At 41.7% G+C, this 17094-nt stretch overlaps 1 protein-coding gene across 11 annotated transcripts in view; it reads left to right on the top strand.

The window, feature by feature from the left end:
- The window catches only part of mbnl2 (muscleblind-like splicing regulator 2), a 144017-nt gene that overhangs the window by 91444 nt on the left and 35479 nt on the right, over positions 1-17094 (top strand). For all 11 annotated transcript variants that reach the window (XM_063048427.1, XM_063048420.1, XM_063048422.1 and 8 more), the window contains 3 exons: positions 8478-8642; positions 10703-10906; positions 15646-15909. In XM_063048427.1, the coding sequence (XP_062904497.1) occupies positions 8478-8642; positions 10703-10906; positions 15646-15909 (633 nt within the window). The remainder of the gene's footprint in view (positions 1-8477; positions 8643-10702; positions 10907-15645; positions 15910-17094) is intronic.

The raw sequence follows: 17094 nt of genomic DNA, 5'->3' as shown, positions 1-17094 counted from the left end.
TGATGAGGAATGACAAGCAAAATTGCCAATACTGATGCCAATGGAAAGAAAGAGTAAATGATCAGGGTTACAGCCGGGTCTACATTTACTTGAGGCCGTTTCATTACCTGAAACTATCAACTGCAGTCAAGTTTAGTTTACTGCCACATGCATAAAATGGCAAGGTGCCGCTACAGTGGAAAGCTTGCTTTCAGCAGTGTCACAGGCACATCAGTTCAAGCAACATTCAGAATCTAAGTTATACTACAGTAATTTGTACATGATAGTGAAAGAAGTCTACAAGCCAAGACACCAGTGCAAAAGAAAACACGAGACAAGTCCATAGTAGTGCAGGAGGTGGTCTGTGGTGTTCCTTTGCTGATGTAGGGTCAAGGTTCTACAGATCTGAGTTCATTTAGTATAACAAGTTTTAAATATTGTTAATCACTAACTTCTGCTACAGTAGATTTAAAATTGTTAACCTTATTGAATTTCTGGAGATGTCTTAACTTTCAATTTCAGTCAGATCTCCATTGTTTCCTCCATGACCAGTAACTAACTGACAAGCAATGGGGTATGATTGATAACTGCAGCAGAACTGCAGACATCTCTCCCCAATGAAAAACCTGAAACATTTCTAACTTGATTGATTGACTGAACATGTAAATACCCAGTTAACGTTATTCAATTTTTCACCTATCTTTGTCCTTAAATGAGGACTTTTTAAGAGAATTAAAATCTGCAGCAATGCAGAATTCTTTGTTAGTAAGGAGATTTAAGAAGCACATTTCATTCTGCATTCTGCGGTAACAGTGAACAGATACCATCTCAACCCCATGTTCATGAACAATTTGATCACAGTAAGTGTACAAATCCTAATTCTGAGTTCATTTATCTTCCAAATCAAATGATCAGTAACATAGGATCAATAATCCCTAATCAACGTATTTGGGTATTATATCAGAATCAGGTTTAGTATTACCGGCATATGTCATGGAATTTATTAACTTAACGGCAGCATTACGATACACACACACATGGCTTGGCTTCACGAACGAAGATTTAGGAAGGAGGCTGCCCATGTCTGCTGCAGGCTCGCTGGTGGCTGACGAGGCCAATACGGGACAGGCAGGTCCGGCCACAGCGGCTGCAAGGGAAATTCTGTTCTGGGTTTGGTGCTGCTGTGTCACGGTTCATCCTCCTTCTCCTTTTGTGCTCAATGCCAGCCCTGCGTGTGTTCTCGAAGGAGGAGACAGACTGGTGAATGGTGTGTCACCAGGCCTCGCGATCGGAGGCTAGTGGCGATGGTCAATGTGACAGGCACCAAGGGATTTCTTCAGAGAGTCCTTATATGCAATACATGATAATATAGAAAAAATAAATAAATCAATTTTAGTAAGTATATCTATATGTATATTAAATAGTTAAATTAAAAATAGTGGAGAAAGAGATATAGTATAAAAAGGGAGAGGTAGTGTCATGGGTTCAATGTCCATTTAGGAAACGGATGGCAGAGGGGAAGAAACTGTTCCCGAATTGCTGAGTATGTGCCTTCAGGCTTCTGTACCTCCAGCCTGACAGTAACAATGAGAAGAGGGCATGTCCTGTACTTTATAGTTATAAGACTACTTAGTTTCTTCATTGTACGTGGCCTATCAGCGGCGTCAACAGAACTTTACCAAGTGGGACTTCTCGCAGGTCGGTGGTGGTTATTTAAAAAGGGAGCTTCGAGAGTGTTTGTCCATTATACGTGGCCTATCAGCGGCTACAACCGAAGCACCAATCGTGAGTTAGATAGCAGGGAAGGTTCGGGCATAAAAAGGAGACACTGCCTAGCAGTGTGGTCATCGACAGAGTGGTAGGGCTTTGGCTCATTTTTGAGGCGAGGTAAGTTGCCTGTGAGGAATAGAAACAGGAAGTATGTCTGTGAGGCCGGTGTTCTGTACTGGTTGTCAGATGTGGGAAGTCCGGGAGACTCCCAGCCTCCCGGACAGCCACATTTGTGCCAGGTGCAATGAGCTGCAGCTCCTTAGGGACCGCGTTAGGGAACTGGAGGTGCAGCTCCATGACCTTCATCTGGTTAGGGAAAGTAAGGAGGTGATAGAGAGGAGCTATAGGCAAACAGTCACATCAGGGCCTCAGGAGACAGATAAGTGGGGAACAGTCAGGAAGGGGAAGGGCAAGAGTCAGATACTAGAGTGTACCCTTGTTACTGCCCCCCCTTAACAATAAGTACAGTCGGCCCTTCGCATTTTTTTATATTAAGTGCAGTCGTGAACAATAGCCAGATCAGAAATGCTGCTCAAGTCAGCTAGTTCCCAAAGAGAACTCTGATAGGCCAGTCAGATGGTTCACTGCTGCTCAGCAATAGAACACAAAAAAAATCATATGTACAATTAAGAAACATTAAAAAAATAGTAGAAATACTGGAGTCATGATGAAGTCTGCTGGAGACATTTATACACATGCTGTCCTCCATAACTCAAAGAGATTGAAGGATAAGGTTGCAGGGTGACAAAACGTGGCAGGAGCACTTGGAACTAAAAACTAATCCTTATCGGGAGAAAACAGCACCTGTTCTTTCCGCACTGTTCTCCAGCAGTTTAAGGACTAAGTCCAGCCGGAACATAGCTCACAAGTGCTCTTGAAAGTCAGGTATTAACCTTATCTACCAACAACCAAGCATTGCCATCCTGGTCCCCTTCATGATAGCTTATGAAGAAGCATGTGACTTCCCTCCCAGAGATGATAGGTGTTTGTGCACTCGACTCTTGAAGGCCTGAACCCCATTGTCACAGATGTTTCCAACCACAGCATCAGGAAGGCTGTTCCAAATTCTGATAGCACAGTGAAGGAAGCTTCTATCCAGTGTGTAGGTTCTCACATCAGGCATAGAAACAGCATAAGCAGGCACAGATAAACTTGATCATGTGCGCCATCTCTCATAAGATTGAAGACAGCATGTTTGGTTCTGGGACCCCCCCCCCCCCCCGCGGATACCAAATTCCGCGGATGCTCGTCCCATATATAAAATGGCATAGTATTTGCATATAACCAACTCACATCCTCCCATATACTTTAAATAATCTCTAGATTACTTATAATACCTAATACAATGTAAATGGTATGTAAAATAGTTGTTATACTGTTGTTTAGGGAATAATGACTAGAAAAATAAGTCTGTACATGCTCAAACAACGAGTGCTGGAGAGAGAACTTAGGTTTTTTTTTCGATCCCGATCCGTGGTTGGTTGAATCCGCGGATGCAGAACCCACGGATACGGAGGGCCAACTGTATTGCTGTTTGAGTACTGTTGGAGGAGATGGCCTACCTGGGGTAAGCAACAGTGGCTGTGCCTCTGGCACAGAGTCTGGCCTTGTGGCTCAGAAGGGCAGGGAAAGGAAGAAGGCAGCAGGAATAGGGGACTCTATAGTTAGCGGGTCAGACAGGTGATTCTGTGGATGCAAGAAAGAAACACGGATGGTAATTTGCCTCCCAGGTGCCAGGGTCTGGGATGCTTCTGATCGCATCCATGATATCCTGAAGTGGGAAGATGAACAGCCAGAGGTCGTGGTACGTATTGGTACCAACGACGTAGGTAGGAAAAGGGAGGGGGTCCTGAAAACAGACTACAGGGGGTTGAGAAGGAAGCTGAGAAGCAGGACCTCAAAGGTAGTAATCTCGGGATTACTGCCTGTGCCATGCGACAGTGAGTATAGGAATAGAATCAGGTGGAGGATAAATGCGTGGCTGAGGGATTGGAGCAGGGGGCAGGGATTCAGATTTCTGGATCATTGGGACCTCTTTTGGGGCAGGCACAACTTGTACAAAAAGGGCAGGTTGCACTTGAATCCAAGGGGGATCAATATCCTGGCAGGGAGGTTTGCTAAGGCTACTGGGGAGAATTTAAACTAGAATTGCTGGAGGGTGGGAACTGAACTGAAGAGACAGAGGAAGGAGCAGTTGGCTCACAAATAGAGAAAGCTTGGAGACAGTACAAGAGGGAGGATGGGCAGGTGATAGAGAAGGGATACACTCAGACTGATAGTTTGAGATGTGTCCATTTTAATGCAAGAAGCTTCAAGAACAAAGTAGATGAGCTTGGAGCATGGATCAGTACTTGGAGCTACAATGTTGTGGCCATTACAAAGACTTGGATGGCTCAAGGGCAGGAATAGTTACTTAGAGTGCCAGGCTTTAGATGTTTCAGAAAGGACAGGGAGGGAGGCAGAAGAGGTGGGAGCATGGCTGCAGAAAAGGAGGAAGTCATGAAGGGATTGTCTTTTGAGTCTCTGTGGGTGGAAGTTAGGAACAGGAAGGGGTCAGTAACTCTACTGTTTTTTTTTATTGACCACCTTATAGTAACGGGCATTGAGGAGCAGATAGGGAGACAGATTCCGGGAAGGAGTCATAATAACAGGGTTGTCGTGGGAGATTTTAATTTCCCAAATATTGATTGGCATCTCCCTAGAGTGAGGGTTTAGATGGGGCAGCGTGTGTTAGGTGTGTTCAGAAAGGCTTCTTGACACAATATGTAGGTAAGCCTACAAGAGGAGAGGCTGTACTTGATCTGGTATTGGGAAATGAACCTGGTCAGGTGTCTGGTCTCTCAGTGAAAGAGCATTTTGGAGATAGTAATCACAATTCTATCTCCTTTACCATAGCATTGGAAAAGTTAGAAAAGCATTTAATTGGAGTAAGGGGAAATATGAAGCTAACAATCAGGAACTTGGAAGCATAAATTGGGAACAGATGTTCTCAGGGAAATGTACAGCAGAAATGTGGCAAATATTCAAGGGATATTTGAGTGGCGCTCTGCATAGGTATGTTCCAATGAGACGGAAAAGATGGTAGGGTACAGGAACCATGGTGTACAAAAACTGTTGAAAATCTAGTCAAGAAGAAAAGAAAAGCTTACAAAAGGTTCAAAAAACTACGTAATGATGGAGATCTAGAAGGTTTTAAGGCTAGCAAAAAGGAGCTTAAGGGTGAAATTAAGAGAGCCAGAAAGAACCATGAGAAGGCCTTGGCAAGTGGGATTAAAGAAAACCCCAAGGCATTCTACAGGTGTGTGAAGAGCAAGAGGATAAGACATGAGAGAATAGGACCAATCAAGTGCAACGATGGAAAAGTCTGTATGGAACCGGAGGAGATAGCAGAGGTACTTAATGAATAATTTGCTTCAGTATTCACTACAGAAAAGGACCTTGGCGATTGTAGGGATGACTTACAGCATATTGAAAAGCTTGAGCATACAGACGTTAAGAAAGAGGATGTGCTGGAGCTTTTGGAAAGCATCAAGTTGGATAAATCTCCGGGACAAGATGTAATCCAGGCTACTATGGGAGACGAGGGAGGAGATTGTTGAGCCTCTGGCAATGATCTTTGCATCATCAATGGGGACGGGAGAGGTTCCGGAGGAGTGGAGGGTTGCAGATGTTGTTCCCTTATTCAAGAAAGTGAGTAGAAATAGCCCAGGAAATTATAGACCAGTGAGTAAATTGATGGAAAAGATCTTGAGAGGCAGGATTTATGAACATTTAGAGAGGCATAATATGATTAGGAATAGTCAGCAAGGCCTTGTCAAAGGCAGGTCGTGCCTTACGAGCCTGATTGAATTTTTTGAGGATATGACTAAACATGTTGATGAAGGTAGAGCGGTAGATGTAGTGTATATGGATTTCAGCAAGGCATTTGATAAGGTACCCTATGCAAGGCTTATTGAGAAAGTAAGGAGGCATGGGATCCATGGGGACCTTGCTTTGTGGATCCAGAATTGACTTGCCCACAGAAGGCAAAGCATGGTTGTAGACGGGTCATATTCTGCATGGAGGTCGGTGACCAGTGGTGTCCCTCAGGGACCTGTTCTGGGACGCCTTCTCTTCATGATTTTTATAAATGACCTGGATGAGGAAGTGGAGGGATGGGTTAGTAAGGTTGCTGATAACACAAAGGTTGGGGGTGTTGTGGATAGTGTGGAGGGCTGTCAGAGGTTACAGCAGGTCATCGATAAGATGAAAAACTGGGCTGAGAAGTGGTAGATGGAGTTCAACCCAGATAAGTGTGAGGTGGTTCATTTTGGTAGGTCAAATATGATGGCAGAATATAGTATTAATGGTAAGACTCTTGGCAGTGTAGAGGATCAGAGGGATCTTGGGGTCTGAGTCCATAGGACACTCAAAGCTGCTGCGTAGGTTGACTCTGTGGTTAAGAAGGCATACGGTGCATTGGTCGTCATCAACTGTGGGATTGAGTTTAAGAGCCGAGAGGTAGTGTTGCAGCTATATCGGACCCTGGTCAGACCCCACTTGGAGTACTGTGCTCAGTTCGGGTCACCTCACTACAGGAAAGATATCGAAACTATAGAAAGAGTGCAGAAGAGATTTACAAGGATGTTGCCTGGATTAGGGAGCATGCCTTATGAGAATAGGTTGAGTGAACTCGGCCTTTTCTCCTTGGAACAACGGAGGATGAGAGGTGGCCTGATAAAGATGATGAGAGACATTGATCATGTGGATAATCAGAGGCTTTTTCCCAAGGCTGAAATGGCTAACACGAAAGGGCACAGTTTTAAGGTGCTTGGAAGTAGGTACAGAGGAGATGTCACGGGTAAGTATTTTACGCAGAGCCTGGTGAGTGCATGGAATAGGCTGCCAGCGACGGTGGTGGAGGCGGATACGATAGGGTCTTTTAAGAGATTCCTGGATAGGTGCATGGTGCTTAGAAGAATAGAGGGCTATGGGTAACCCTAGGTAATTTCTATAGTAAATACATGTTCAGCACAGCATTGCGGGCCGAAGGGCCTGTATTGTGCTGTAGGTTTTCTCTGTTTCTATAAACACAAGAAATTATTATTATTTTCCTCATGCTGGGATGCAATGTTTCAGGTTAGCTGGTTACTTAACAGTAGGTACTCCATCTAAATTTTAACCCCCTTCTTCCTCTATACCTTGCCTAATACCCCTTCTCTTCATTTGAATTGAACATGTCCTGGTTTCAAAGGAAAGACACATCGAAAGGCACAGTGCCTCTCTTAATTTTCAAAATGTTCCCATATACTTTGCAGCCAGTGAAGACTTCTTGAAAAGTGTCACTATTATAATGTGGGAGACACTGACCAAAGTCTATGAAACCAGCTCCCATTAATGGAACTCTAAAATTTGACAGATAGTTGATTATTTTGCAATATTCATCGAATAATAAATGTCCATAATACTGGAGCTATCTTTCTAGTTCTAATTCAAAGTAGTGCCATGGGATCTTATTAATTCAGTTGAAAGTACAAGTAGGACAAAAGGTACTGCTGCTATTTAGGAAGCGCTATCACAATATTGCGGTGGAGTCTTAGCTGAGGTTTTAAGACTCTGCAGTGGGAATTGAAACCAGTAACCTTCTTACTGTTCAGCAGTATCAGTGAATTTGGGAAGTGAATGCATGAAATTAGAAGTTATAATGTATTTAAGCATTGTTCATTTTCAATAGAGATGTCTTTTTCAAATTTTAAGAAGCTTCTGATACTTCCTATGGAAAAATAAACTCAGTGGCCGCTTTTTAGGTACATCTGTATGCCTGCTCATTAATGCTAATATCCGATCAGTCAATCATGTGGCAGCAACTCAATGCATAAAAGCACACAGACATGGTCAAGAGGTTCAGTTGTTGGTCAAACCAAACATTAGAACGGGGAAGAAGCATCTGATTGACTGCTTATCTCCTGGGATTTTCACGCACGACATTCTCTGGAGCTTACAGAGAATGGTGTGCAAAACTAAAAACATCCATTAAACTGCAGTTCTGTGGGCAAAAACACCTTGATAATGAGGGAGTTCAGAGGAGAATAACCGGACTGGTTCAAGCTGACAGAAAGGCAACAGTGAATCAAATAACCATGCATGTCAAACCTTAAAGTATATGGGCGAGAGTAGCAGAGGTACCAAATAAAGTGGCCACTGAGCGCATATCAAGGACCAGTGTGACAGAACTACAACAGGGCAAGTGGCTAATTTCTGTCCTCAGGAATCATTTGATAAATATTTGCAGAGTAACCTCACCAGTGAAGCTGTACAGTTACAGGTTTTTTTTGCAATGGAAAATGACTGATAGATTTGATCAATGACCTAAGTGGAATCATAGAGCAATACAACACAGATACTGGCCCTTTGGCCCAACCAGTCCGTGTCAAGATGGAGAAAGCAATATTTTGGGATACATTTTTATTGTGCTTTAGGACGTTCATTTATTTTCCACAATGTCTAGTTTGTTTCATTTTTAAATATCATCTAAAAATATAAAGAATAAAAGGAAGCACAATGAATGAAATCTAGTCTGTCCAACTGTTCAGATTTTTTTTTGTTTGTTGTGTTATTACTAAATGAACACTTGCACTGGCTTCATATAAAGTTCAGTTGCTTTTTGGGGAACTATAATGGGATTTATAAATATGCATTTTGTCTGTTTAAAAATATTTGTCTAAACTGTTCTTCTTTGCATCCCACAGGGCAGGTGCACAAGAGAGAACTGCAAGTACCTTCATCCACCAATGCATTTAAAAACGCAGTTAGAAATTAATGGACGTAACAATCTCATCCAACAGAAAACAACTGCAGCAATGCTGGCACAGCAGATGCAGTTTATGATGCCAGGTGCACAGATTCAGCCAGTCGTGAGTATCTTGTCTAAAACATAAACTTTGAGAGTTAAGAGGATCCTGTGGTGGAGAACCTAATTGTGGTGCAGTGTTGATCCAGCTGGCATCATTTGGTTAGCCAATTTCCTTCTTGTTGTGAATGCATTGTTGGGAGAAGTCACCCAAGGGAAAATAGGATCCCAGAGGTAGTGGGTAAATCTGTAATTGACCCTAAGTCGTATTCACACACCTCGTCACAAACGAGAAAATCTTCACATGCTGGAAATCAAAGTAGTACACACAAAATACTGGAGGAACTCAGCAGGCCAAGAAGCATCTGTGAAAAAGAGTAAACCATCAACGTTTCGTACCACCGATACCCTTCAGCAGGACTAGGCCCAAAATGTCGACTGGTTACTCTTTTCCATAGACGCAGCCTGACCTGCTGAGATCCTCCTCCAGCATTCTGTGTATATTACTTCACATACCTTGCGATTAGTGTTGTATTAATGGAGGTCCAGATGCAGTAACTCAACCCACAGTCAGAACACCTGGAAGAAATAGAGGATTCTTTACCCCAAAAAAATTCCACCATCCCACATCTTTTGTTTCTGCAAAAAGCTGATTTTTATGGTATTTATAATCTGTATGTGTATGCCTGTGACAACAATATTGTTGACTTACATAAAACATAGTATAGTACAGCACAGGAATAGGCTCTTCAGTCCACGATATCTATGGCGAACACAATATCAAACATCATCTCTTCTGCCCACACCTGATCCATAACTTTCCATTCCCTGCATGTTAACATGCCTACCTGAAAGACTCTTAAATTCTACTATTGTATCTGTTTTTACTACTATCCCTGTGGAATAAAAACTTCTCCTTTAAACTTTGCCCCTCTCACATTAAATCTATGCCCGCTAGTATTTTTCATCAAAAGTTCTGAGAGGCTGTTTCTTGACATCATTATTATATGTTGTACCAGCCAGCCATTATTGCATTTCGTTAACTTGAAAGACATTTTCTGAATAGTATTGACTTCTTTAAATAACTTCAAGAAACATAAATACCCAATGGATTAAAATTTGAATGAATATTTTCATGCAATTTTCCGCCGTTATAGTTTCAAAATATCTCCTTTTTATCGTTAAGGTTTCAAATATCTAATCATATTTTATATGTGCACAGTATAAGAATCTGAGCAATGTATTAGTCCGTTCATGCTTTTTCAAGTTTAGCGAGTGCAATAGTTGGCAAGCTATTCTCTAACTTAGCCTTGCTTGTTATGTTTGGGGAAGTTACATTATTTGATAAAGAAGAAAGTTCACTTGTTTGTTTCAAATGGCTGAAATGTCCTCACATTTTACAAGTTCGGGTTTAATTGTCAGTGGACCATACACATGAATGCAGCCAAATGAAAACTATGTTCCTCTGGGGCCAAGGTGCAAAACTCGGAACCAACAGTTACATTCAGCACACGTCACATATAGCATTTATAATTATGTTAGCAGATAAACATAGTTACAAAAGAAATGTTAAAAAGTAGTAATATATCCCAAGTCCCTGAGTGTCATGGCCTGTAGATTTCTCCTTCTCCCAGAAGCACCAATCTGCAGTTCTATTATTGGGCCTTGGAAATCTCAGATGGCTGGGATGTCCTGATTCAGATTCAAATTTATTCATCACATGTACATAGAAGCATACAGTGAAATGTGTCATTTGCATTAACAACCAACATGCCCAAGGATGTGCTGGCAGCCCGCAAGATCTCCCCCAGACTCTTAGACTCACAGATATCAGGCCTCCAACCTCCAGTCCCAGGCCTGGACTGATATATTAATTATTGAGCTTAATCGTACTAGCTCTCGGGTTCAATTAGTTTTTTGTTTAAATAATAGCACCATCGTTCATCTGTTTTAATGAGCTTTTGTAAACTTAGGGAGGTTTTTTTGATGGCGGTATTAATAATATGTTTTCCTAGAAATAATTCAAGTTCTTCTTTGGTTTATGTAAGAAAAAGAAGTTTTTTTTTTCTGTGCAACTTGATTTTTTTTATACTGATTTGATAAACGTTTGTTTTTTCTTCACAGGCCACGTTTCCAATGAACCCTGGCACAGGAGTAAATAATCATGCTTTTAGTTTTAGCCCCTTCCTGGCACCCATGCCTCCCAATGTGGGTTTAGTTCCAACAGAAATTCTCTCCAACCCCCCAGTCCTTGTCCCTGGAAGTCCACCTATTTCAGTTGCAGGAACAGGAAATGTGCAGAAGCACATGAGAACAGACCGATTAGAGGTAAAGTAAATGAAACTCAGCATGCAAACTATAGACTCAGTGGCTACTTCATTAGGTACAGGAGTAGAACCTGGTGTGGTTTTCTGCTTCTGTAGCCAATCTTCAAGGTCTGACATGTTGTGCGATCAGAGGTGCTCTTCTGTACACCACTGTTGTAATACATGGTTATTTGAGTTACTGTCACCTTCCTGTCAGCTTAAACCAGTCTGGCCATTCTCCTTGGACTTCGCTCATTAACAAGGTGTTGTCACCCCCAGAACTGCCACTCAGTGGGTTTATTTTTTTCTTTTGTTTTTCACACCATTCTCTGTAAACTCTAAAGATTGTTATGTATGAAAATCCCATGAGATCAGCAGTTTCTGAAATACTCGAACCGCCCCATCTGGCACCAACACTGTCAAAGTCACTAAAATCACGTTCCTTCCCCATTCTGATGTTTGGTTTAAGCAACAACTAAACCTCTTGACCATGTCTGCATTCTTTTATGCACAGAGCTGCTGCCACATGATTGGCTATTAGATAATTTCATTAACGAGCAGATATACGGGTATAGCTAATGAAGTGGCCACTGTGGATAAATGAATCGCTAGAATCAGAGTTGATCTTGCTTTTACCCTTTATTTCATTCCAGAGAGAGAAGTAGACATTCATCCCTGCACTTGGAAGAATTGCTTTTGTTTATGCAGAAGGCAATGGCAGAGAAAAGAATCTCTTTAAAACTTAATACGATTGTAATAGGAGAATTTAATAGTTCAGATATATACTGTACTGCTACTACGTAGATGATCTATTTGGTTTCTTCATAGATCTATTTAATGAGAAGGAAAGAGGTGAAAGGACAGGTGTTACATCTTCAACTGCATGGGAAAGTGCCATAATATGGGTTGTTTGCTGAGGAAAGATTAAGATTGGCCAGTGCACACTGGAAACTGAAGAAATAAAAATTAACTTCATTATGACTGGAAAGATTCTGGGAAGGATTGACCGCATAGCTTTCAAGAGGCTCCTTTAACTAGAGTTGTCTAGAATTAGGGCATAGTCTCAGTATTAAGGCTCAACCACTTCCAACTGTGTTGAGTAGAACCTCTTTATATTGTAATCTTTGAATTGCTTTACCTCCTGAGTGCTATGGGTACCAATTGCTGGGTGCGTGCAAGGCTGAGAATGTTGGATGCTTATAGAATGTGGGAATATTAGGGACTGTGTGGGACAGTGGCCAAGGGAATGATTAAAGATCATGCTGAGTGACAGAAGAATTTTGAGTGACTTCATGGTTTGCACCTACAGTATATCTTAAGGCAGTACAGGAGACTTGCAGAAGTTGGAATCTGGAGCAAAAAGCTGGGGAAGCTCGGCGGGCTGAGCAGCTCCTGCGGGGGGGGGGAGGGGGGAGAAAAGCTGATGTTTTGGGTCAACACCCTGCATTGGATCGGGTCTGAGAGTGAAGAGGGAAGGTAGCCAGAATAAAAGGAGAGTTGGAGAGGTGAGACGGGCCAGAAGGTGATTGGTGGACCAAGGAATGCTGAAGGATGACAGACCCAATGGAGCCAGGAGGGGGAGAGATGGGGCAGGAGACAGAGGCTGGTAGGTAAAAGGTGAAGCAAACAAGGAAAGAAAATGGCAGCCAGGTAGTGGGGAGGGAGAGTGAAGGTGGAAACAGCTGTAGGCAGTGATAAATGGGAACACAAAAGTTACTTATGGTCTTATCCTAGCTGTCTCAGAGAGGAACAAACAGCATATTTAATAGATAAAATATAAAAATGACATTTCACTCCGGAATTAAAAGGTGTATACAAAATAGGTCTTATTTCTGACAAGTATGAGAGAAGTAAGAATGTGAATAACTGAATTAAACATGTTTCACAGTGGTTGTGGAAATAACAAAATGGTGGAGCATTCAGCAAGATGTTCAGCAAACAGGAAAGTACTGGAAAGAGTCAGCAGGTCAGGCAGCATCTGTGGAAAGAGAAACAGTGAATAATTTGGGTGTGCAGACCTGGCAAAGGGAGAAAACATGGTAGCTTTCAGTAGCAGAGAAGATGGTGAAGAGAAGGAAATTTCCCTGATAGGATGAGATCAGAAGAGTTAATGTAGCAGTTAGAATCAGATTAAGCTTCTTTGTCTGTGGTACTGTGTTACTGGTATGAAGACTATATCTACCCAGCAGGCTAGATTATATTAAAAAATTGAAAACTGACCCAAAGTAACAGGTAGAAGTGGCTAGTTCTGTTGCTGACAGAAAGAAATAGTGAATTATCTAAAGATGGAAAATTTGATATTTATCGTTGTATTTTATTTGCATCATTTCCCCCTGGGAAGATCAGGTGTTGGCCCTTGTAGCAGTGCAAGAGGTCACACACAGATAGGTGAGAGTGGGGTTAGAAGGGGAGGTTCCAATGGCAGATAACCAGGAGTTGGGGTCTCTCTTGCAGAACTGAACATAGTGCTCCACAAAGCAATCACCCATTCTGTATTTGTTTTTCTTGGTGTAGAAGAGACCGCGCTGTGAATACTGAGTGTTCTGCCCTGGCTGAGAAGAAGTGCAAGGGAATCACCGGGAAGGACTGGCTAACTCTCTGAATTGTGGGAAGGGAAGAGATGAAACGATAGACGCTGCAGCTTGTGTAGATGCATGAGGAAGTGCCATCAGACGGGGAATGGTTGATGCAGACCAACGAGTGACAAAGGGAAATGCTGAGAGGGAAGGGGAATGTGTCATGTTGGAGCTGACAAAAGCTACAAGGAACCAACTGTGGAGGTGACTGGGGTGGATGGTGAGGAGCGGAACTCTGTTCCTGCCACATCCAGGAGGAGGAGCAGACAGCTCAAGAATGAGACAGAGTTAAGGGCTCTAACCAAGACTGTTGAGGGGAAAGCTGCGATTCAGGAAAAAAGAAGGCATTTCAGAAGCACGTGTGCAGAGTATCTCGTCATTTGGAGCAGTGCAGCAGAAGTAGAAAGACTGGGAGAATAACTGAAAATATTGGAAACAGCAGGTCGGGCAGCATTTGTAGAAGGAGAACTAGATGTAGTTTCATATCCACAGCATAGCAACTGGGCATGGAGTAGTTAATTTAGAATCAGAGACCCAACGAGTGACCAGGAATAAGTAAGATATTGTTTCAGTACTATTATGAAACTTGCTTAGGGAACCGAAGGAGAAAATGTCAGAAATTGAAATGATCAAGCATTCGTGTGGGTTGAATGAAGCACGTCCACATCCTGCAGTTTCAGTGTATTGAGATTGCTGTTGTCAGATCTAGATTTTGCCCTCTTCAAATGCAAGGGTGCATTCGCCAACAGAAGTTAAGTCATTGAGGTCAAGAGAGCAAACCCTGGCTGGTTATTAATAAATTTTGTTTCCAGGAGTGATGTATCTAGTCAAATCTGATCCCAGTTGAAGTCATCAATCTAGGGACCTGATAAGCTCATATCCAAATCCTGCCTGGTGTTTGTTACTCAATAATATACTACGTGATGCACTTAGTTAGTGACCTAACAGTCAGTCAATCAAATGTGAATTGATGTCACTTTTCAAGATTAGATGAACAAAAAAATGCACTTAAGTTAGCAACCAGTCTTTATACTTTTCGGTCATATAAGAGTTTACTGTTTTGCATATTTTTACCATGCATATGCTAATCATGTTTCTATAATTTTTATTTCTGGTTTTATGTCTTCATGTTTGAGAACACAAAATATATTTAAATTTTAATCAGATTACAGTTAGATTATTAGGATCTGAACAGAATGAATAATGCATTGATCCTGCAGAGCTAAGTATATCTTGTATAGTTGTTCTGAATTATTGTCTTAAAAAGTAGTTATGATTCCTAAACTAATGAACCTTCTGATTCACCTTTATAAAAAGTTCTCATGGATTTCCTTCAGTTGTTTCAAACAGAGGTGCATAATATTCACACAAAGTCAGAATTCTCCAAAACATTAAATTTTAGTTCCACTTACATATTTCAGCGCCCTGTAGCAATGAATAGAAAAGTGTACCACAGTGCAGGACCTTCAGCACAAAAGGTTTTGCTGACCTTTTAACTTACTCCAAGATCAATTTAACCCTTCTCTCCCACATAGCCCTCCATTTTTTTCATTCATGTGTCTTTCTAGGAGTTTTAAATGTCCCTAATGTAGCTATCTTTACCACCACTCCTGGCAGTGCGTTCCATGGATTCATATTTAGAAAAACTTCCTCTGGTATTCCCCTATACTTCCTTCTAATCTCCTTAAAATCATGCTCTTTCATGTTAGTCATTGTAACCCTGGGAAAAAAAATCACTGGCTGTCCACCTTTACTATGCCTCTTATCATACACCGTTGTCAAGTCTCCTCTCATTTTCCTTCATTCCAAAGAGAAAAGCCCTAGCTCTCTCAACCTATCCTCGTAAGACAAGCAGTCTAATCCAAGCAACATACTAGTAAATCTCCTGCACCCTCTCTAAGCTTCCACATCCGTCCTATAATGTGGCAACCAGAACTGAACACACTACTCCTAAGTGTGGTCTAACCAGGGTTTTATGGAGCTGCAACATTACGTCATTGCTCCTCAACTCAATCCCCCTAACTAATGAAGGCCAACACATCATACATCTTCCGAACCACCCGATCAACTTGATTTTTATTTTTGTGTTTACCTTTGGTTCTACATCATCTATAGTTTCTAAGCTCTTAAGTGTTAAACAACTTCATCAGTCTAAGCAAAGTACAACTTCTTCCTTCTCTGGCAGGTGTGCAGGGAATTTCAGCGAGGGAACTGCACTCGGGGTGAGACTGACTGCCGCTTCGCTCACCCTGCAGACAGCACAATGGTAGACACCAATGACAACACCGTTACTGTCTGCATGGATTATATCAAAGGTCGATGCTCAAGAGAGAAGTGCAAGTACTTCCACCCCCCTGCACATTTACAGGCCAAAATAAAGGCAGCTCAACACCAGGCCAACCAGGCTGTGGCAGTAGCACAGGCAGCTGCTGCAGCCGCAACAGCAATGGTAGGTCATTTCTTGAGATAAAATGCCGCAATTAAACAACAAAGCTATCGCACCGCTCAAACATAACATTTTCTTTAAGATGCACCACACTGTGGTGTTGTATCTGATATATTTGTTCTCGGAGAATTCTTGTCTCTGTCATTGAAGGTAACATAGCAGTTAGCATAGCACTTTTCAACGCCAACAATGCGGATTCAATTCTGCTGCTGTATGTAAGGAGTTTATACGTTCTCCCCATGACCGCATGGGTTTCCTCCAGGTGCTCCAGTTTCTTCCCACACTCCAAAGACATACGAGTTAGTAGATTAATTGGTGACAGGGGTATAATTGGGCTCATTGGGCCGGAAATGCCTGTTACCGTGCTTTATCTCTAAAAAACATGAAATGTTAAGGATAATGAGCACACTTTAGTGTTTTACTGCCACTGATATTTATATGTGACCATTACCGAAGCAAAAAGAATATTCTAGACTGCTTCACAGGTTGACATGAACCCATGCAGATATCAGGGTCACAGAGGTTTTGAGGAGTCTTGGAAGACGAGAGAGATTAGCATAGACCATCATGGTACAAATCCCAGAATACAATGGTTGATAACCAAAGGCACAGAAACCACTGTTAGATTCATTTAGGGATGAGCAAGAGGCCAGAGTTAGACCATGGAGGGTTTGGGAACAATGATAAGATTTTAAAAATTGATGCATTGCTGAAATGAGAACCAGAATAGGGTAGGCAGCTGGGGTGAAGTGAGGAACAGGACTTTCAACAGTTTAAGATGTAGGGAACAGAGATTTACTTCACCTGAAAATTCCCCTTTATCAGCACAATCAACAGTGATATACATATTTAAAACTTATTGCAAGGGTGAAAAGTAAAATTGCACCAGAAAGGAGACTATTGGTTGGAAAGAGAATTATATTTAAGTGTGGAACCAGTTGGGTACTGTTAAGTTATTAGTGATTTGCAATGCTTAAAGTCAATTACAGTATGTAGCACAAGTAACCAACTTTGAAGCAGTAATAATGATTTCAGTCAAGCTACTCCCAAATATTTTGGGTTTCGATGAGTCAGTATTATCCATAATTTTATTATATCATCATAAAGTTGGATTCTCATGCAGATTTGTAATACAAACTGTTTGGATGGTAGTTGAAATGATAAACCATTCTTGAAAGATTAATTTCT

The sequence above is a fragment of the Mobula hypostoma genome, chromosome 5 (assembly GCF_963921235.1).
Source record: "Mobula hypostoma chromosome 5, sMobHyp1.1, whole genome shotgun sequence".
In the NCBI taxonomy this organism is placed as follows: domain Eukaryota; kingdom Metazoa; phylum Chordata; class Chondrichthyes; order Myliobatiformes; family Myliobatidae; genus Mobula; species Mobula hypostoma.
The sequence above is the reverse complement of the archived record's forward strand: the minus strand, read 5'-3'. Positions and strand labels throughout refer to the sequence as shown.